The 22,736-nt window shown below is 53.3% G+C and overlaps 1 protein-coding gene across 2 annotated transcripts in view; it reads left to right on the forward strand.

The window, feature by feature from the left end:
* The window catches only part of SVOP (SV2 related protein), a 102,393-nt gene extending 80,522 nt beyond the window's left edge, over positions 1-21,871 (forward strand). Inside the window, exons 12-17 of one of the 2 annotated variants that reach the window (XM_077296095.1) lie at positions 14,629-14,705; positions 15,954-16,061; positions 17,549-17,660; positions 19,344-19,425; positions 19,807-19,896; positions 20,693-21,031. In XM_077296095.1, coding sequence (XP_077152210.1) covers positions 14,629-14,705; positions 15,954-16,061; positions 17,549-17,660; positions 19,344-19,425; positions 19,807-19,896; positions 20,693-20,899 — 676 coding nt within the window. In that variant the 3' untranslated portion in view covers positions 20,900-21,031. Of the gene's footprint in view, positions 1-14,628; positions 14,706-15,953; positions 16,062-17,548; positions 17,661-19,343; positions 19,426-19,806; positions 19,897-20,692 lie in introns of both variants that reach the window. The other variant, XM_077296086.1, reaches the window with a different exon arrangement.
* Positions 21,872-22,736: the final 865 nt, after the last annotated feature.

Raw genomic sequence — 22,736 nt, forward strand, 5'->3', positions numbered from 1 at the left:
AACTGCCGGACCTCATGGAGGTTGCTGGGCTTCGGTCAGTCTCTGATCACAGTGACCTTGTCAGGGTCTGGGAACACTCCTTCGGCACTCACTATATGGCCCAACTACTGCACTTTGCTTTAACAGAGGGCATTTGGACGGTTTTACCTTTAGGCCAAAGTTGGACAGGGCTTCGAACACCTCGGCCAGGTGCTCCAGATGGTCCTCATAAGTCTTGGAGAAGACAATGACATCGTCCAGATATAGTAATACGGTTTCAAAGTTCTTGTGTCCAAGACAGCACTCCATCATCCTCTGGAACGTTCCTGGGGCGTTGCACAGTCCGAATGGCAGCTAAGGACTCTTCTATTCTAGGCAAAGGGTATGCATCTTTGTGTGTAATGCGGTTTATCTGCCTATAATCTACACATCCTCATCGTGCCATCCTTCTTCCTGACGAGGACTAATGGAGCTGCCCAGGGGCTACAACTGTCTATAACTACCCCAGCCTCCTTCATCTCTCGCAACATGTCTTTGGCACACTGATAATGAGCTGGAGGGACAGGACGGTACCTCTCTTTAATGGGTGGATGATTTCCCGTGGGGATATCATGTTGAATCCCTTTTACCTGCCCAAAATCTAGTGGGTGTTTGCTGAATACCCGCTCATACTCATGGACCACCCTGTAAGCCCCTTGTTTTTGGTGTGATGGGGTAGAGTCAGTGCCCACGTGTAATTTCTGACACCAATCTTCCATTTGTCCTGCAGAGCCATTGTCCTCCGCCTGGTTGGACAGGACCAAGGGTTCTGTTGCCTGTATCACATTATTATCAACAGCAAACAGTTTGGCAAGTGTGGCATATTTGGTTAGGTGGACCTCTTCATCTCCACAGTTAAGGACACGCACTGGTACCCTCCCCTTGCGGACTTCAACCACCCCTCTGGCTATCAGGATTGTGGGCCTGCTGTCTGAATACACAGGTTCTACCAGGGCCTGATAGTCTTTACCTCTGAGGCCTATTGCTGCCCGACACCATATTAACATTTCACTCCTGGGGGGTATTGCAATGGGGATTGAATCACTCACTGTGGCACGGCCAATTTCTCCACCAGATAGTTCTACCTGCTGTCTCTGCACTAGAGCTTTGATTTCTTTCTGCAGGACACGTTGCTCACTGGAACCAGCAGTTTCAGCCACCTGTTGCAATAAGACAATAACCTCTGCAAGACAATTTTCTTTAACATTAGTATCTATGGTCATCATGGGGTTACATACACGTCGGTCAATATCAACAATTACAATTCCTTGGGCCTTCAATTCTACCCGCCCCACTTTAATGGTGACCGCTTTGTACCCCACTTGTGGCAATGGCTGACCGTTACTGGCTACTATGGTGAAATCATCATCAGGGCCACGAGTAATGTCGGTGTCTTCCCAATAACGTTTATAAAGGATGTAAGGCATAGTTGTCACCTGAGAACCGGTGTCCAACAGAGCATTCATGGGGATACCGTCGATCACAATGGGGAGAACAGGTCGTCCTCCAATGTACTTCGCTCGCCAGTTGTTTGGGCCTGGTCGACCTACTCCTGGGGGTTGGCCCTCTGCCCCGGGGGTTGCTCGTTTAAATGACAGTACCTTGCAATGTGGCCCGCCTGGTTGCAGCGGCGGCAGATGGGTCGTCCGTCCTGATGAAAGCGATCGTCATCTCTGCCTCTGGTCGGCGGGATCCTCTTCTGTCGTCATCAGGGAACATCCTCTGGTCTGGAAGCCAGCTTGATCTTCTCCTTGGGGGCCTCCTGTAGGGACTGCACGGTCTGGGCTAATGCAGCAATGCTCTTGGTCAGCTCCTGCATCTGGAGGCGTAGTCCTGCAGGGGAATCGTCTTCCAGGATCTGGGCATCGGCCTCAGCAGAAACTTGAGGATCTGGCCACCTCCTGGTGGTACGTGAGGGCTTGACGCCTAGGAAGTACTGCACGGCTGGCTGTCACTCCTGTAGCACTTGGATGGACTTGTCTTTAAATTGCGCAAAGGTCAGGTCAGGATTCTGCATGGCCAGGAGGTGCAGTTGGGCCCTTTGGTTATTGCACAGGAGCCCCTTGATGAACCGCTCCTTTAAGAGTTTGTCTTCATCTTGCATGCTGTTTGGATCAACCTGCTTGATTGCCCACAGTGCCTCCTGGAGATTAAGGGCATAGTCCCGTAGGCTATCCTGCGGCCTCTGCTTGCACCCATAAAACTTCAATTTGGTTTCTGTAGGGGTGCGGGTGTCAAAGGTGGTTTTAAGCTTTGCAAAGACCTGCTGCACAGTCCCTTTATCCGCAGCGGGCCAGGACTTCACCTCTCTCAGAGCTGCTCCAAACAGTTGGCCCGTTACCATGTGAACCTTCTGAGGCTCTGTCAGGGGATAAAACTCAAGCAGGCTGCAGATTCCTTCAGCTGGCTGATGAAAGCGGCAAGCTCTGCTGGACCCGGCGGCGGTACAAGGCCTGCGGCTGCGCCTATTACAGGGCCTGGGGGTATTGCTAGGCCTGTGGGCGCTTCTAGGTCTGCGGCTGCGACCACCGCCACTTCCCCTCCTGGGTCGGACATGGCCGTTCCTCCCCTCTGCTAACCTGGTGGAAGTTGGGGCTCCTCTCCGGAATCGGCACTTTGCGGCGTCTCTTCTTGCGGCTCTGCTGCACGGCGTCTCCACTTCCGGCTCTCCAAGCAGCAGCACGGCACCCGTCTTTCTGCTTCGCGCTCTTTTTGGCTAGCTCTGCCCACGAAGGTACGTCTCCTCCTCCTTGTGCTCCACGCTGTGCGGCAATGGCGGATTTTGGCAGGAAATGGCAACACACAGTCTTTCAGCACAACAGTTAGGCACAGTTCTTTTAGGCGCACATGACCCGATTTTCAGACTTAAGTAGATCCAGTAGACGCCAAAAAGATGGAGCGCCCCATGGTAGGGGCAATGGGGTACTCGGTTCGGGTCCTTCGGTTTGGGGAATGTCACGGTGGCCCGACCCGGTCCGTGGCCCTTTGAGGGACGTACAATAAAAGGGAAAGTTTGTATAATGTTCGTGACGCCACCTGTGGTATTCGGTCAGGGTGACAGACGCTGCTTAGGGGTCCGCTGGGGTGATGTTATGGCAGCCAGATGGTATACCTTCCCACAGGTGAAGTGTGTCCCCAGGGCTTCCCAGAGTGTAGGTGATGGAGGGTGGATGATATAAGGCGCAGTGAATAACGAGGACACAAGGTTGCAGTCTCTTTACCTTTACTGAAGGCTTCAGCATCCACAGTCCAGGGTACAGACCACAGGGCAGGCAGAGTCCAGCCGGTCTGAAGGCAAATCCAGAGTCCCCTTATCCAGGTGGAAATCAGTAGCCTTCCTCTAGCGCCTGGGTGTTGTAGTCCCTCCCTGCTGAGCTTCTCGGTAAGGTCCTCAACTATTGCAGATGTTCTACATGTTATGTCTTCCTCTCTGTCCCCCAGATGGTATGGATAGGACAAACCCGTATGACTGGTGGCCTGAGGCTTTTTACAGGGACCCTATGATTCCCCAGCCCCCACAAGTTGCCACCGTGCCTCCTGGGTATAGGTGCGGATAGGTAACGTGGAATTAACTGTCCTGCCAGTCTCTGAAGTAAAGCGTAGAGATCCTTACTCCCTCATTATGCTGGCTACCGGATTACTGCGCCTCAGAAAGGAGCAGCATGTTCCTGGCTGATCTCCCTCTGATATTCCTCTCCTGTGCTCTGCTTTCCTGCACACTCTCTGCAATATGCTCACTTTTTAGTGTCTTTTCCCAGGAGTTGCAGCACTTCATGCCAGCAGAGCTCCTCTCCCTCTGTCTTCCTGACAGGAACTGAACTCTGAACCCCTTTTCCCTCCAGATCAGGATGTTATAAAGGGGAGTTCACCTTAAACTGGCTCAGAGCTCCCCCTTCTGGTCTGGAGTGTGAACATGTTGCATGCATTGTGTTTACCTGGTGAGGAGATCTCCTTTATTGCCTTCAGACGTAACATCACTCCCCCTGGTGGAAGAATGACATTACTGCAATGACCAGAACTCTGGGGCGCTGCACCTACATAAGTCAAAAACCAGTCCACATCCCTAGATTATTTTAGACACCATACCAAACCACTATATAAATTCCTACCTCAAACCAGACCACTATCTACAATGAGACCTTATCCCACACTCCTAACTTTGTTCAGACCCGAGACAAGACCCCTAAATAATTTTAGACCTTAGATTAATTAATAGATGCATAGATTAAATAGAAATAGCTAAAATAAGAACATTTCAGCTCACCACACTTGTAACATCATCCCACTACTAGCTTTGGCACAGATCCAGTTTGAACTCACTGCATAAGCAAATTATAGTGTAACTAGATGGCAGCCCGATTCTAAAGAATCGGGAGTCTAGAATCCATATATACTTTATTTATTCAAATGTAAGAATAATACAATTAATAAATAATAGTAAGAAAGAACAAAAAATGGCTGCACTCACCAGCTCTTGACAATTCTTGACAGTACGGCACATTTCTGATTGGTCGCTCACGGCAGGCGGCAACCAATCAGAAAAGTGCCGCGCACCACGAAGGCATATATCTTTGTCCACCCTGAGCGGGTGTAGGACCCTGGTGACGTCACTTATCTCCGGACATTATCTCCGGACAAAGCCACGGAAGTTGGCACAAATTGCCGGAAGTAGTATTCTAGGCAATTATATATTAGATTGTCCTGTCACCAGCCATGTGTACGATTATCGGCCGAAAGCCTCTCTGGAACCAATAATCACCCCATGTAAAGGTATCTTTATAAGTTAAAGATTCAGAATACTATGACTTTTATCATATCCTGAACAGTCAAGTTTTTTATGAACCGTTAAGGTTTTCTGGTTGAAGTAAAAAAAACTCTGAGTGTTTACAGTTTGAAACCATAAAATGTTGAAAAATTATGTCATTCTTGAGTATATCACTCAGTGGTGCTCATAAACGTGTCAAATTTGATCTATAATATACTTTAATATACGTTACTTTAATCTTTAATATACTTAAGAACAGGGCCCCAGACATCACACAGGGGGTCTGAAACACCGCACAGTGGTCCAAAATATCGCTGTGCTCTGCCTGGGGCCCCATATGCTGCCTGGGGCCCCTGTGCTCTGCCTGGGGCCCCATATGCTGCTTGGGGCCCCTGTGCTCTGCTTGGGGCCCCATGTTCTGCCTGAGGCCCCTGTGCTCTGCCTGGGGCCACTGTGCTCTGCCTGGGGCCCCATATGCTGCCTGGGGCCCCTGTGCTCTGCCTGGGGCCCCATATGCTGCCTGGGGCCCCTGTGCTCTGCCTGGGGCCCCATAGGCTGCCTGGGGCCCCTGTGCTCTACCTGGGACCACTGTGCTCTGCCTGGGGCCCCATATGCTGCCTGGGGCCCCTGTGCTCTGCCTGGGGCCCCATGTTCTGCCTGGCGCCACTGTGCTCTGCCTGGGGCCCCATAGGCTGCCTGGGGCCCCTGTGCTCTGCCTGGGACCACTGTGCTCTGCCTGGGGCCCCATATGCTGCCTGGGGCCCCTGTGCTCTGCCTGGGGCCCCTGTGCTCTGCCTGGGGCCCCATATGCTGCCTGGGGCCCCTGTGCTCTGCCTGGGGCCCCTGTGCTCTGCCTGGGGCCCCATGTTCTGCTTGGGGCCCCTGTGCTCTGCCTGGGGCCACTGTGCTCTGCCTGGGGCCCCATGTTCTGCCTGGGGCCACTGTGCTCTGCCTGGGGCCCCATAAGCTGCCTGGGGCCCCTGTGCTCTGCCTGGGACCACTGTGCTCTGCCTGGGGCCCCATATGCTGCCTGGGGCCCCTGTGCTCTGCCTGGGGCCCCTGTGCTCTGCCTGGGGCCCCATGTTCTGCCTGGGGCCCCTGTGCTCTGCCTGGGGCCACTGTGCTCTGCCTGGGGCCCCATATGCTGCCTGGGGCCCCTGTGCTCTGCCTGGAGCCCCATATGCTGCCTGGGGCCCCTGTGCTCTGCCTGGGGACCCTGTGCGCTGCCTGGGGCCCCATATGCTGCCTGGGGCCCCTGTGCTCTGCCTGGGGCCCCTGTGCTCTGCCTGAGGCCCCATGTTCTGCCTGGGGCCCCTGTGCTCTGCCTGGGGCCACTGTGCTCTGCCTGGGGCCCCATATGCTGCCTGGCGCCCCTGTGCTCTGCCTGGGGCCCCATATGCTGCCTGGGGCCCCTGTGCTCTGCCTGGGGCCACTGTGCTCTGCCTGGGGCCCCATAGGCTGCCTGGGGCCCCTGTGCTCTGCCTGGGACCACTGTGCTCTGCCTGGGGCCCCATATGCTGCCTGGGGCCCCTTGTGCTCTGCCTGGGGCCACTGTGCTCTGCCTGGGGCCACATATGCTGCCTGGGGCCACTGTGCTCTGCCTGGGGCCCCATATGCTGCCTGGGGCCACTGTGCTCTGCCTGGGGCCCCATATGCTGCCTGGGGCCCCTGTGCTCTGCCTGGGGCCCCATATGCTGCCTGGGGCCCCTGTGCTCTGCCTGGGGCTACTGTGCTCTGCCTGGGGCCCCATAGGCTGCCTGGGGCCCCTGTGCTCTGCCTGGGACCACTGTGCTCTGCCTGGGGCCCCATATGCTGCCTGGGGCCCCTGTGCTCTGCCTGGGGCCACTGTGCTCTGCCTGGGGCCCCATATGCTGCCTGGGGCCCCTGTGCTCTGCCTGGGTGTAGGACACTGGTGACGTCACTTATCTCCGGACATTAGCTCTGGACATTAGCTCCGGACATTATCTCCGGACATTAGCTCCGGACATTATCTCCGGACATTAGCTCCGGACAAAGCCACAGAAGTTGGCACAAATTGCAGGAAGTAGTATTCTAGGCAATTCTATATTAGATGGGCATTTCCTGAAGGAAATACATGGTGCTTGAACAGCGCTACCAGCTTTACAGCAGCACTTTTCACACACGGGACTGGGGGGCGCGCTTACTTTTGCACCCGGGGCCGGGGGCGCGCTTACTTTTGCACCCGGGGGCGCACTTACTTTTGCACCTGGAGGCGCACTTACTTTTGCACCCGTGGGCGCACTTACTTTTGCACCCGGGGGCGCACTTACTTTTGCACCCGGGGGCGCACTTACTTTTGCACCCGGGGGCGCACTTACTTTTGCACCCGGGGGCGCACTTACTTTTGCACCCGGGGGCGCACTTACTTTTGGGGCCGCACTTACTTTTGGTGGGCGGGGCTCCTCGGCCTCCGATTTGGTTGGTGGGGCCCCTCGTCCTCCGATTTGGTGGGTGGGGACCCTCGGCCTCCGATTTGGTGGGCGGGGACCGGCCTCCGATTTGGTGGGCGGGGACCCTCGGCCTCCGATTTGGTGGGCGGGGACCCTCGACCTCCGATTTGGTGGGCGGGGCCCCTTATCCTCCGATTTGGTGGGCGGGGACTCTCGGCCTCCGATTTGGTGGGCGGGGACCCTCGGCCTCCGATTTGGTGGGCGGGGCCCCTCGGCCTCCGATTTGGTTGGCGGGGCCCCTCGGCCTCCGATTTGGTGGGCGGGGACCCTCGGCCTCCGATTTGGTGGGCGGGGCCCCTCGGCCTCCGATTTGGTGGGCGGGACCGGGCCCCTCGGCCTCCGCTTTGGTGGGCGGGGCCGCTCGGCCTTCGATTTGGTGGGCGGGGCTCCTCGTCCTCCGATTTGGTGGGTGGGGACCCTCGGCCTCCGATTTGGTGGGCAGGGACCGGCCTCCGATTTGGTGGGCGGGGACCCTCGGCCTCCGATTTGGTGGGCGGGGACCCTCGACCTCCGATTTGGTGGGCGGGGCCCCTTATCCTCCGATTTGGTGGGCGGGGACTCTCGGCCTCCGATTTGGTGGGCGGGGACCCTCGGCCTCCGATTTGGTGGGCGGGGCCCCTCGGCCTCCGATTTGGTTGGCGGGGCCCCTCGGCCTCCGATTTGGTGGGCGGGGACCCTCGGCCTCCGATTTGGTGGGCGGGGCCCCTCGGCCTCCGATTTGGTGGGCGGGGCCCCTCGGCCTCCGATTTGGTTGGCGGGGCCCCTCGGCCTCCGATTTGGTGGGCAGGGACCCTCGGCCTCCGATTTGGTGGGCGGGGCCCCTCGGCCTCCGATTTGGTTGGTGGGGCCCCTCGGCCTCCGATTTGGTGGGTGGGGACCCTCGGCCTCCGATTTGGTGGGCGGGGACCCTCGGCCTCCAATTTGGTGGGCGGGGACCCTCGGCCTCCGATTTGGTGGGCGGGGACCCTCGGCCTCCGATTTGGTGGGTGGGGACCCTCGGCCTCCGATTTGGTGGGCGGGGCCCCTCGGCCTCCGATGTGGTGGGCGGGGCCCCTCGGCCTCCGCTTTGGTGGGCGGGACCGGGCCCCTCGGCCTCCGCTTTGGTGGGCGGGGCCGCTCGGCCTTCGATTTGGTGGGCGGGGCTCCTCGGCCTCCGATTTGGTTGGCGGGGCCCCTCGGCCTCCGATTTGGTTGGCGGGGACTCTCGGCCTCCGATTTGGTGGGCGGGGACCTTCGCCCTCCGATTTGGTGGGCGGGGACCCTCGGCCTCCGATTTGGTGGGCAGGGACCCTCGGCCTCCGATTTGGTGGTCGGGGACCCTCGGCCTCCGCTTTGGTGGGCGGGGCCCCTCGGCCTCCGATTTGGTGTGCGGGGTCCCTCTGCCTCCGATTTGGTGTGCGGGGACCCTCGGCCTCCGCTTTGGTGGGCGGGGCCCCTCGGCCTTCGATTTGGTGGGCGGGGCCCCTGGGCCTCCGATTTGGTTGGTGTGGACCCTCGGCCTCCGATTTGGTGGGCGGGGACCCTCGGCCTCCGATTTGGTGGGCGGGAACCCTCGGCCTCCGATTTGGTGGGCGGGGACCCTCGGCCTCCGATTTGGTGGGCGGGGCCCATCGGCCTCCGATGTGGTGGGCGGGGCCCCTCGGCCTCCGATTTGGTGGGCGGGGACCCCCGGCCTCCGATTTGGTGGGCGGGGCCCCTCGGCCTTCGATTTGTTGGGCGGGGCTCCTCGGCCTTCGATTTGGTTGGCGGGGCCCCTCGGCCTCCGATTTGGTTGGCGGGGCCCCTTATCCTCCGATTTGGTGGGCGGGGACCCTCGGCCTCCGATTTGGTGGGCGGGGACCCTCGGCCTCCGATTTGGTGGGCGGGGCCCCTCGGCCTCCGATTTGGTGGGCGGGGCCCCTCGGCCTCCAATTTGGTTGGTGGGGGCCCCTCGGCCTTCGATTTGGTGGGCGGGGCCGCTCGGCCTTCGATTTGGTGGGCGGGGCTCCTCGGCCTCCGATTTGGTTGGCGGGGCCCCTCGGCCTCCGATTTGGTTGGCGGGGCCCCTCGGCCTCCGATTTGGTGGGCGGGGACTCTCGGCCTCCGATTTGGTGGGTGGGGACCCTCGGCCTCCGATTTGGTGGGCGGGGACCCTCGGCCTCCGATTTGGTGGGCAGGGACCCTCGGCCTCCGATTTGGTGGTCGGGGACCCTCGGCCTCCGCTTTGGTGGGCGGGGCCCCTCGGCCTCAGATTTGGTGGGCGGGGTTCCTCTGCCTCCGATTTGGTGTGCGGGGACCCTCGGCCTCCGCTTTGGTGGGCGGGGCCCCTCGGCCTTCGATTTGCTGGGCGGGGCCCCTCGGCCTCCGATTTGGTTGGTGTGGACCCTCGGCCTCCGATTTGGTGGGCGGGGACCCTCGGCCTCCGATTTGGTGGGCGGGGACCCTCGGCCTCCGATTTGGTGGGCGGGGACCCTCGGCCTCCGATTTGGTGGGCGGGGCCCATCGGCCTCCGATGTGGTGGGCGGGGCCCCTCGGCCTCCGATTTGGTGGGCGGGGACGTCCGGCCTCCGATTTGGTGGGCGGGGCCCCTCGGCCTCCGATTTGGTGGGCGGGGACCCTCGGCCTCCGATTTGGTTGGTGGGGACCCTCGGCCTCCGATTTGGTAGGCGGGGCCCCTCGGCCTCCGATTTGGTGGGCGGGGACCCTCGGCCTCCGATTTGGTGGGCGGGGACCCTCGGCCTCCGATTTGGTGGGCGGGGCCCCTCAGCCTCCGATTTGGTGGGCGGGGCCCCTCGGCCTCCGATTTGGTGGGCGGGGCCCCTCGGCCTCCGATGTGGTGGTCGGGGCCCCTCGGCCTCCGCTTTGGTGGGCGGGGCCGGGCCCCTCGGCCTCTGCTTTGGTGGGCGGGGCCGCTCGGCCTTCGATTTGTTGGGCGGGGCTCCTCGGCCTCCGATTTGGTTGGCGGGGCCCCTCGGCCTCCGATTTGGTTGGCGGGGCCCCTTATCCTCCGATTTGGTGGGCGGGGACTCTCGGCCTCCGATTTGGTGAGCGGGGACCCTCGGCCTCCGATTTGGTGGGCGGGGCCCCTCGGCCTCCGATTTGGTTGGCGGGGCCCCTCGGCCTCCGATTTGGTGGGCGGGGACCCTCGGCCTCCGATTTGGTGGGCGGGGCCCCTCGGCCTCCGATTTGGTTGGTGGGGCCCCTCGGCCTCCGATTTGGTGGGCGGGGACCCTCGGCCTCCGATTTGGTGGGCGGGGACCCTCGGCCTCCGATTTGGTGGGCGGGGACCCTCGGCCTCCGATTTGGTGGGCGGGGACCCTCGGCCTCCGATTTGGTGTGCGGGGACCCTCGGCCTCCGATTTGGTGGGCGGGGCCCCTCGGCCTCCGATGTGGTGGGCGGGGCCCCTCGGCCTCCGCTTTGGTGGGCGGGGCCAGGCCCCTCGACCTCCGCTTTGGTGGGCGGGGCCGCTCGGCCTTCGATTTGGTGGGCGGGGCTCCTCGGCCTCCGATTTGGTTGGCGAAGCCCCTCGGCCTCCGATTTGGTTGGCGGGGCCCCTCGGCCTCCGATTTGGTGGGCGGGGACTCTCGGCCTCCGATTTGGTGGGCGGGGACCCTCGGCCTCCGATTTGGTGGGCGGGGACCCTCGGCCTCCGATTTGGTGGGCAGGGACCCTCGGCCTCCGATTTGGTGGTCGGGGACCCTCGGCCTCCGCTTTGGTGGGCGGGGCCCCTCGGCCTCTGATTTGGTGGGCGGGGTCCCTCTGCCTCCGATTTGGTGTGTGGGGACCCTCGGCCTCCGCTTTCGTGGGCGGGGCCCCTCGACCTTCGATTTGGTGGGCGGGGCTCCTCGGCCTCCGATTTGGTTGGTGGGGCCCCTCGGCCTCCAATTTGGTGGGCGGGGACCCTCGGCCTCCGATTTGGTGGGCGGGGACCCTCGGCCTCCGATTTGGTGGTCGGGGCCCCTCGGCCTCCGCTTTGGTGGGCGAGGCCGGGCCCCTCGGCCTCTGCTTTGGCGGGCGGGGCCGCTCGGCCTTCGATTTGTTGGGCGGGGCTCCTCGGCCTCCGATTTGGTTGGCGGGGCCCCTCGGCCTCCGATTTGGTTGGCGGGGCCCCTTATCCTCCGATTTGGTGGGCGGGGACTCTCGGCCTCTGATTTGGTGAGCGGGGACCCTCGGCCTCCGATTTGGTGGGCGGGGCCCCTCGGCCTCCGATTTGGTTGGGGGGGCCCCTCGGCCTCCGATTTGGTGGGCGGGGACCCTCGGCCTCCGATTTGGTGGGCGGGGCCCCTCGGCCTCCGATTTGGTGGGCGGGGCCCCTCGGCCTCCGCTTTGGTGGGCGGGGCCGCTCGGCCTTCGATTTGGTGGGCGGGGCTCCTCGGCCTCCGATTTGGTAGGCGAAGCCCCTCGGCCTCCGATTTGGTTGGCGGGGCCCCTCGGCCTCCGATTTGGTGGGCGGGGACTCTCGGCCTCCGATTTGGTGGGCGGGGATTCTCGGCCTCCGATTTGGTGGGCGGGGACCCTCGGCCTCCGATTTGGTGGGCAGGGACCCTCGGCCTCCGATTTGGTGGTCGGGGACCCTCGGCCTCCGCTTTGGTGGGCGGGGCCCCTCGGCCTCTGATTTGGTGGGCGGGGTCCCTCTGCCTCCGATTTGGTGTGTGGGGACCCTCGGCCTCTGCTTTCGTGGGCGGGGCCCCTCGACCTTCGATTTGGTGGGCGGGGCTCCTCGGCCTCCGATTTGGTTGGTGGGGCCCCTCGGCCTCCAATTTGGTGGGCGGGGACCCTCGGCCTCCGATTTGGTGGGCGGGGCCCCTCGACCTTCGATTTGGTGGGCGGGGCTCCTCGGCCTCCGATTTGGTTGGTGGGGCCCCTCGGCCTCCAATTTGGTGGGCGGGGACCCTCGGCCTCCGATTTGGTGGGCGGGGACCCTCGGCCTCCGATTTGGTGGGCGGGGACCCTCGGCCTCCGATTTGGTGGGCGGGGACCCTCGGCCTCCGATTTGGTGGGTGGGGACCCTCGGCCTCTTATTTGGTGGGCGGGGACCCTCGGCCTCCGATTTGGTGTGCGGGGACCCTCGGCCTCCGATGTGGTGGGCGGGGCCCCTCGGCCTCCGATGTGGTGGGCGGGGCCAGGCCCCTCGGCATCCGCTTTGGTGGGCGGGGCCGCTCGGCCTTCGATTTGGTGGGCGGGGCTCCTCGGCCTCCGTTTTGGTTGGCGAAGCCCCTCGGCCTCCGATTTGGTTGGCGGGGCCCCTCGGCCTCCGATTTGGTGGGCGGGGACTCTCGGCCTCCGATTTGGTGGGCGGGGACCCTCGGCCTTCGATTTGGTGGGCGGGGCTCCTCGGCCTCCGATTTGGTTGGTGGGGCCCCTCGGCCTCCGATTTGGTTTGTGGGGCCCCTCGGCCTCCGATTTGGTGGGCGGGGACCCTCGGCCTCCGATTTAGTGGGCGGGGACCCTCGGCCTCTGATTTGGTGGGCGGGGACTCTTGGCCTCCGATTTGGTGGGCGGGGACCCTCGGCCTCCGATTTGGTGGGCGGGGCCCCTCGGCCTCCGATGTGGTGGTCGGGGCCCCTCGGCCTCCGCTTTGGTGGGCGGGGCCGGGCCCCTCGGCCTCCGCTTTGGTGGGCGGGGCCGCTCGGCCTTCGATTTGGTGGGCGGGGCTCCTCGGCCTCCGATTTGGTGGGCGGGGCCGCTCGGCCTTCGATTTGGTGGGCGGGGCTCCTCGGCCTCCGATTTGGTTGGCGGGGCCCCTCGGCCTCCGATTTGGTGTGTGCTCTGCCTGGGGCCACTGTGCTCTGCCTGGGGCCCCATATGCTGCCTGGGGCCCCTGTGCTCTGCCTGGGGCCCCTGTTCTCTGCCTGGGGCCCCATGTTCTGCCTGGGGCCCCTGTGCTCTGCCTGGGGCCACTGTGCTCTGCCTGGGTGTAGGACACTGGTGACGTCACTTATCTCCGGACATTAGCTCCGGACATTAGCTACGGACATTAGCTCCGGACAATAGCTCCGGACAATAGCTCCGGACAATAGCTCCGGACAATAGCTCCGGACAAAGCCACGGAAGTTGGCACAAATTGCAGGAAGTAGTATTCTAGGCAATTATATATTAGATATAATTACTCCATCTCACAGTCAATTCCAGTAAAAAAAAAACTACTGGACTTTATTATAGGATATTTAAAAGCTACCTGATTCCACAAATCAGCCAACAAGTTTTGATTAAGCAATGAATAGGAACAATTAATTCATAGTTTAAAGGGAACCTGTCACCCCCAAAATGGAAGGTGAGCTAAGCCCACCGGCATCAGGGGCTTATCTACAGCATTCTGTAATGCTGTAGATAAGCCGCCGATGTTACCTGAAAGATGAGAAAGAGAGGTTATATTATACTCACCCAGGGGCGGTCCCGCTGTCGTGGGGGTCGCAGTCCGGTTCGGGGCCTCCCATCTTCTTACGATGACGTCCTCTTCTTGTGTTCTTGCTGCTGCTCCGGCGCAGGCGTACTATGTCTGCCCGGTTGAGGCGCTGGCCCTCTCTGACCTTTCCCGGCGCCTGCTCACTGCAGTACTTTGTTTTGCCCTCAAAACACCACTTCTTCCCTTCTGAGCCCCGACATGCACCCAAACAGTGGTTTACCCCCACATATGGGGTATCAGCGTACTCAGGACAAATTGGACAACAACTTTTGTGGTCCAATTTCTCCTGTTACCCTTGGTAAAATAAAACAAATTGGATCTGAAGTAATTTTTTGTGAAAAACAGTTAAATGCTCATTTTTTTTAAAACATTCGAAAAATTCCTGTGAAGCACCTGAAGGGTTAATAAACTTCTTAAATGTGGTTTTGAGCACCATGAGGGGTGCAGTTTTTAGAATGGTGTCACTTTTTGGTATTTTCTATCATATAGACCCCTCAAAGTGACTTCAAATGTGATGTGGTCCCTTAAAAAATGGTGTTGTAAAAATGAGAACTCGCTGGTCAACTTTTAACCCTAATAACTCCCTAACAAAAAAAAAATTGGTTCCAAAATTGTGCTGATGTAAAGTAGACATGTGGCAAATGTTACTTATTACGTATTTTGTGTGACATATCTCTGTGATTTAAGGGCATGAAAATTCAAATTTGGAAAGTTCCAAAATGTTCGAAATTTTCGCCAAATTTCCTTTTTTTTTCACAAATAAACGCAAGTAATATCAAAGAAAATGTACCACTAGCACGAAGTACAGTATGTCACAAAAAAAACAATGTCAAAATCACTGTGAACCGTTGAAGTGTTCCAGAGTTATAACCTCATAAAGGGACAGTGGTCAGTATTGTAAAAATTGGCCCGTCTTTAACATGCAAACCACCCTTGGGGGTAAAGGGGTTAAACATTCACTGATAATAGATCTCATTTTATATTACAGGTTTTCTAATGCCTTTTCATACTATGGGCTTGTTCTATTAACAACAGAGCTTTTCCAAGCTGGAGATGTATGCAGCGGTAAGTAGTAGCTTTTACAGTTAATGGCACAGCATTTCAGTTATTGAGTGTTTTTATATGGATGGCTGTCAATGTATGATAGACATTCTATCATTTCCATCAGATCTAGATGCAAAAACTTGACACAACTAATTAGCCATAGATTATGTGACATCTCCGTCGGTGCCTTTCCCCTATGTTTGTGCTTCCATTGCCTGGCCATGTCAAGTTTCTGTTGTTGATGACGCTGAGTGAAAACGTTTTTGTTCTGTGTGATTCTGAGACTTGTGAAAGCATCTTGACCAGTTGGTTAAAAGTTAATTTTATCTCAGCTCCTGCTGTTCACCCTGGGCAAGGCTGAAGGCTGAAGGCTTTTTAAGATCGTGAATGCCTAATCCCCATTGCCAGTTAGGCTATGTGCACACGGTGCAGATTTTGCTGCGGATCCGCAGCGGTTTTGACGCTGTGGATTCGCAGCAGTTTTCATCCAGTTTACAGTACCATGTAAACCTATGGAAAACAAAATCTGCAGTGCACATGCTGCGGAAAAAAACGTGTGGAAGCGCAGTGGTTTACATTCCGCAGCATGTCAATTCTTTGTGCGGATTCCACTGCGGTTTACACCTGCTCCATAATAGGAATCCGCAGGTGTAAAAGGTGATTTACATAAACAGGTGCCGAAAAATCCGCAGAGTAATGTGCAGACGTCACACCTACGTGTGCACATACCCTTATAGTTCTTTAGATCTGGTCCACACTTTCTGTCACCATTTATCCTGCTTGCATTTCTCTATTGATTTGACCTTGGTCTTAATTCTGACCATCACTTCTGCATGACATTTCTGGTACTATTTTGGATTTCCTGGTTTTGACCTTGGCCTTTATTCTGACCATTCAACCTGCATGATGTTTCTGTCCTTGTTCTGGATCTCCTGGTTTTCATACAGCTTTCCGACCACCATTAGCCAGCCATCTCCACCACATTGACCTCCCTGTGACCGGGAGATACCTTGAACAGTTTTATTCAGTATCAGATCAACTATTAATACAGTAAATTACAATTTAATAAACGATAGTGATCATTTCTAGATGTGAGCTCCCTATTTCCACCAATGATAAAAAAATTTTAGTCTATGAATACAGTTAGTAATTGTAATATTATAATTAATTCATAACTGTAAATGATGAAATCTGATTTTATCATGCAGTTATATTGATGTGGTTTTTGGCTAGCAAATATTTCATGTGTTTTTCTATTCCTTTTCCAAGTTTCCAGTCAGAGGAAGGCAGTCAAGCCGAAATGTAGTCTCTCCTGTGAATTTCTAACTGTGGAAGATTACACTGATTTATTATGGACCACACTATCTGAATTTCCAGGTTGGTGGTGCTAGAACAGTCTCGTCAGATATTTACCTGGTATATACAGACTGTGGCCACTGTAACAGCAAACTACATTTTTAGGACCGCTGACATCTCATCTGCTATGACTAGCTCAAAGCCTAGCAATATTAGGGACTGTTTTTATAGAAAATACTATATACACCTAATATTAAAATAATTTACAAAAATTACCTAAATTAAGAGTGGCTTTCTCGTCATAGACAACCTCATTTACAAGGCATTCTTTTCAAATGCTCACACCACCCATGGCACAGAGCTGATTTTGCTGGGCAGCTAGTCATGCATTTCTCCATAAGAAAATGCAAAGCAAATATAGTATACACTGCTCCCATTCAGATGAATGGCTTTCCATGTAATTCTACGATGGCTTGACTCAGTCAGATCAGGAACTACTCATACAGATATCTGGTGAATAGAGGGGTACAACCCATTCTACTATGTCTTTATGCCCATGAATAATGGGTAAATATAAAGTAAATGACATAATAAATCTCGTCTTTAGCTTTTAGTTGGGCTCTGGTAGCTTGCCCACTAGTTAATAGTTAGGGACTTGCCCTAGACTGGATTTGGTTAGAATGATTGTCCAAAAAAGGTAGCCCCATAGCCACGCCTGGAACTGCACTTAGCCCATTAGTACGATTAGGGCGATACTAAACATGTCAAGTTTTTTAATTATTTTAGTCATTAAAAATAACTGAGAAGTTTGAAAACACAATTTGGGGTTTTGTCTCCCTTTCCGAGACTTTAAACGTTTTCATTTTTTGGTTGATGGAGCTATGCGATGGCTTATATTTTGTGGGGCGAGACAATGTTTTTGTTAATATTTGGAAAAGATATAACATTTTGGTCACGTGTTACAGCATTTTTTGTGGTATTGCAACGACAAACAAAACTAATTTTGGCGTTCTTGTTATTTTTTGTATTATCTTTATTTTTAATGGGAGAAAAGAGGGGTGATTTGAACTTTTTATTGTTTTTCATAATTTTTAAAACATCTTGTTTTACTTTTTACCGTTAGTTCCCTTAGGTGACTTTAACCTGTGATTGTCTGATCACTTGTGCTATATACAGCAATACCACTGTCTTCATTGAAGCCTAGTCACGGGCAGGATTTCAAGGGAGCTTCATAATAACAAGTATGGAGGTCTTCAACGGACCTTTTGCTATCATATCAACCAATCGACGACCTGTGATCACTTCATGGGCATGCAGATGGTTGCATTGAATGATGTGCCCCACTGCCGCCACGTGGTTAATGGTAGTAATGGTAATAGTGGGCCGCGCTTCGTGCTACCCTCAATTGTTGGAGGCAGCACATTAACTGCCAAGTATGGGGTTAGCACACCCTGATACACCCGCTACCGACTTGTGCTGTAATGTACGAGGGATGCCGGTAAAGGGTTAACAAAGTTAACTTAAGTTATGATTCATCTGATGTTCCTTTATCTTTTTTATTGTACAAGGTGTGTTGGTGACATTATGGATCATTGATCGACTTGGACGGAAAAAGACCATGGCCATTTGTTTTTTTGTTTTCTCATTATGTGCCCTTCTTCTTTTTCTTTGTGTTGGAAGGTATGGAAAATATTTTTAAATTAGTAAATGACAAAAATACAGTCAATTAAAAGAGTACACTGGCTGAAAATGGTAAACAAGCGTTATATCTGCCAGTCTAAACAGTTTTGCTCACCCATCAAGTGAAATGACTTTCAAGCTAGCTTAAAGAGAACCTGTCAGCACAATTTAGCAGTGTAAAATAAAGACATGTCTATAATGGCATTGTTATACTGATTACATGTATACATTTGGTCAAGAAATCTGCTTTATTGTTTTTGTTTAATAAGCATTGAAGTTTTCTGATGGATAAACTGTGGACAGGGTCTCCTCCTGCCCCTACACCTGCCTCCTGTATTTCAATGACAACTCATTGGTTTTTCAGTGACCTGCCTCCTGTTTGACAATTCACGATGCCGCCGGCATTGGCATGGGTGGCGCATGCGCAGTTTGTTTTCACTTCCTGTCTTCAATAAAATGGCGCTGGAGGCGGCACATTCTCAAAATAACATCTTGGCACAATGAAGACATCATTGAGCCGAGATCTTTATCAACGCATGAGCCGCCTCCGGCACTATTCTATTAAACAGAAGAATACCAGATGTAAAATCAAACTGCGCACATGCCGCCCACACTGATGATGGCGGTGATGTGAAATGTGAAACAGGAGGCAGGTCACTGAGAAATCAGTGATCTGTCATTGAAATACAGGAGGTAGGCCAGAGCAGGAGGAGAAGTCCCTACCCCACAGTCTTGCCTTCGTGCACTGAAATATCATTAGAAGAAAATGTAATTTACTGTTTAAACAAGAACCACAAAGGTATTGATGTAATCAGTGCTATTATGGCCATGTCTTTACATTACTTAATCCTGCTGACAGGTTTTCTTTAAAAATGATCGTTCTTGGAAACCCATTGCCTGGAACAATGTTATCCTCTGTGCACAGAATGATTGTTTTAACTAGAGATGAGCAAATTCAAGGGGAATTAAATTCTCCTAAAATGTTACAAAACTCCACATTCTCTAGAGTACAGAATAATTTTTACAATTTTCTCCATGCCAATTTATTAAAATGGTGACAGCTGCAGTCACCATTTAGCAGAACCATTTCAGGGCCAGACAAAGAGATTGTGGTCAGATTACACTGTGCTGTTGCAGCACATTTTATATCCACACACGAGGGACAGCACAGACTGGTCCAGATGGAAGCTGCGGCCTGGAGTGACGACTCCAAAGAGAATGTGCACCAAGGGAGAATGGGAAAAGAAGAGGAGCTGAGGACTAGAGTATAGGCTGTGGGAGCTGCAGCACAGGTGAGCAGTGAGTACTTTTTTTTTTTTTTTTACATACATTTGTAATGCTCTGGGGTCTGGAAAGACTCCAGAACATTCTAAGAATCTTTCGATTTGCAGAGAATATCTTTGCTGCAAATCAAATTTTCCTGTAGAATCCGCGTGATTTGCTGAATTCATATTTTGGTAGATCCGCTCATCTCTAGTACTGACGATTGTTCTGTGTGTATGGAAGTGCTGTCCACCTGTCTAAACAGGATATTAAATGACCACCAGCTTAAATGTAGCCAATCAGTGGTCGTTTAATGGCCAAGATCAGCCAGTGTAAATGCATCCTAATTTCTAAGTAACTTCAGGATATCATTGTAGCTCTTGCTTGGGTTATTTAATTTGTTAATTTGTTTCTTTCCAGGAATGTCCTCACTGTTTTACTCTTCATTGGAAGAGCCTTTATTTCAGGTGGATTCCAAGCTGCCTATGTTTACACACCAGAGGTAGGTCCATGGCCATGACATGAAGATGGCTTTGCGCTGCTAAAACTGTTACCTAGATGAACAAAAGCAGAGTCATATATTGAAGATCTGGATCTCAATGCGAGATCTGTAACAGGGCCCCCAACTGCCATATATTGTACTAACAATAACAACAAACAGCAGGGCCCTAGAGCCACCTGTGCCTCTAATGAATAGATGAAGTCATGGGATAAAGAATATGTCCATGTGTCCATCCTGATATCTACAGTAGTTTGTCACAAATAAAGAAATGTTCCTGTTATTTCCAGTTTTATCTATTTACAAATGCCCATTGTTTGAATGAATGTATTTCTCAGAATCTTGGTGTATTTTTCTTCACATTTGTTACTTCCTCCTTTCCAGGTTTATCCAACAGCTACACGAGCACTAGGTCTAGGAACATGCAGCGGGATGGCGCGGGTCGGGGCATTAGTTACACCATTTATTGCACAGGTATTTTTTTTTAAATGAGAAATTGACCATTAATCGATTTGACAAATTTCCCATAAATGTCTTAATCATTAACCCAGAAGAATTTGGATTATTCTGTCAATTTTTAATAAGGGACAGTGCACATTAAATACAGTAATTATCAGTGATGTTAGCGGGATTAATTTCCAATCTATTGAGTGCAGGGGGAGCACCAATGCCCCCTAATGTCTGCTGTTGGGGGACGCAAAGCTTAGCCAAAATTAATTTTTCCCATCTAACCCTTTGTTACTCCTGTGGATGAGATGTTTCTGATAGTTCCTTGTTCCCCTTTATCCATGTCAGTATCCATGTCAGTGGAGATAGCTGTCAGTCAGATAAGCAGTATGATTACTGATGACTTGCCTTTCCTGTCCTATCTTAGATTAGGACCAAGAGGTGGCAGTGTCTCACTGCATGGCAATCATACAGCACCCAAGGAGTCTTGGGCCCTGGTTGTATTTGGATCTATAGGACCCTTGCTCAGTACTGCCTGGGCATTGCATGGCTACCTCAGTACTTTTCCTGCCTTGTGTGTTACTGATCATCTCTCCACACTAAATGCAAGATCATGGGGGAGAACTGACTTACAGTGACACTTTTGGTCTGCAGTTCAACGATCTGCCTGTTGAAACCTTCATGGTTAATTTACGCTAACTCTGACATTCACTCATATCATTACTAACAAAGTGGCCAATATTATGAAGTTTTCCCTTCATTTGGGGTTTGAAAACTAACTTCCACACAGAACCTGTCATCTATCTTTTTTTTCTGTCCCCAGGTGATGCTTGAGTCTTCTATATATCTCACAGTGTTGGTTTACAGTGGCTGTTGTGTTCTGGCAGCATTGGCTTCTTGCTTTCTTCCTATTGAAACCAAAGGTCGAGGTCTTCAAGAGTCGAGCCACAGAGAATGGGGTCAAGAAATGGTGGGAAGAGGTGCACACAATTCTGGGGTCACTCCCTCAAACTCTGGATCACAAGAGTGACCCTTCCACTCTACCCATTGCTCACCCACCCACATACATATAGCCTTTCAGTCTCACATCTACCATTACATGGATTAATTAAAGAGTGGACAGCGGTGGCCAATGTGCTGCTTAAAAAACAGCGCTACAATAGTGATAGCATAAGGGCAGGCTTAAAGCATTCTGAAAGGGTTAACAAATGTGCAGTAATCATGTTACAGGGATAGAAATGGACTCTGTTAAATGCCATTAATTTAGAAAAACAGTCAAATAATATGTTGTATTTTTAGCTCTAACAACAAAAGCAGTCGTCAGCACTGGGTGACAATGACTCAGTTGCTGTGGATGTGCTGTGGCTTCTGGATGCCGATGTGTTTGAGATCAACATTGGTAGCCGAGTATCCTACAAAGAATGGCTGGATGCTGCATAAGACCTTTTGCAGTTTCTATTATTTCCATCTGAAGACAAATATGTTGGTTCATTGCTTCCAAACATAATTACCGGTATCCTGATCCTTGCTTTATAGACTATAAACTTTTATGGAGCACTTACCTAATTAGACTGTCCCTATATTCATTATCCCTAATACATTTTGCTGCATTCTATTGAATTGATTGGAACATAATTTAGATTTGTGACAGGTATTCCAGTCATATCTAAGGGAAAGCATATGAAAAATGGATACACAAAGAATACAGTATATTATAAGCATCCATTTATTTTTTATAAATATATATTTTGGGCACCCCTGATCAAAAGGTCAAAATTACTGTTATTGTGAACAGTTAAGGAAGTTTAAGATGAAATGATCTGTAAAAGAGCTAAAGTTAATGATGACACATTTCCTTTGTATTTGAAGCAATGTACACTGCTAAAAAGAATAAAGGGAACACTAAAATACCACATCCTAGATATCACGGAATGAAATATTCCAGTTGCAAATCTTTATTCATTACACAGTGGAATGTGTTGAGAATAATAAAACATAAAAATGATCAATGTAAATCAAAATTAATACAGTATCCTATGGAGGTCTGGATTTGGAATGATACTCAAAATCAAAGTGGAAAATCAAATTACAGGCTGATCCAACTTCAGTGGAAATGCCTCAAGACAAGGAAATTATGCTCAGTAGTGTGTGTGGCTTCCACGTGTCTGTATGACCTCCCTACAACACCTGGGCATACTCCTGATGAGGCGGCGGATGGTCTCCTGAGGAATCTCCTCCCAGACCTGGACTAAAGCATCCAGCAACTCCTAGACAGTCTGTGGTGAAACGTGACGTTGGTGGATGGTGTGAGACAGGATGTCCCAGATGTGCTCAATCGGATTCAGGTCTGGGGAACGGGAGGACCAGTCCATAGCTTCAATGCCTTCATCTTGCAGGAACTGCTGACACACTCCAGCCACATGAGGTCTGGCATTGTCCTGCATTAGGAGGAACCCAGGGCCAACCGCACCAGCATATGGTCTCACAAGGGGTCTGAGGATCTCATCTCAGTACCTAATGGCAGTCTGGCTAGCACATGGAGGGCTGTGTGGCCCTCCAAAGAAATGCCACCCCACACCATTACTGACCCACTGCCAAACCGGTCATGCTGAAGGATGTTGCAGGCAGCAGATTACTCTCCATGGCATCTCCAGACTCTGTCACGTCTGTCACATGTGCTCACTGTGAACCTGCTTTCATCTGTGAAGAGCACAGGGCGCCAGTGGCGAATTTGCCAATCCTGGTGTTCTGTGGCAAATGCCAATTGTCCTGCACGGTGTTGGGCTGTGAGCATAACCCCATCTGTGGACGTCAGGCACTCAGTCCATCCTCATGGAGTCGGTTTCTAACCCTTCGTGCAGACATAT

This window comes from Ranitomeya variabilis, chromosome 1 (genome assembly GCF_051348905.1).
Source record: "Ranitomeya variabilis isolate aRanVar5 chromosome 1, aRanVar5.hap1, whole genome shotgun sequence".
NCBI classification, from domain to species: Eukaryota; Metazoa; Chordata; class Amphibia; order Anura; family Dendrobatidae; genus Ranitomeya; species Ranitomeya variabilis.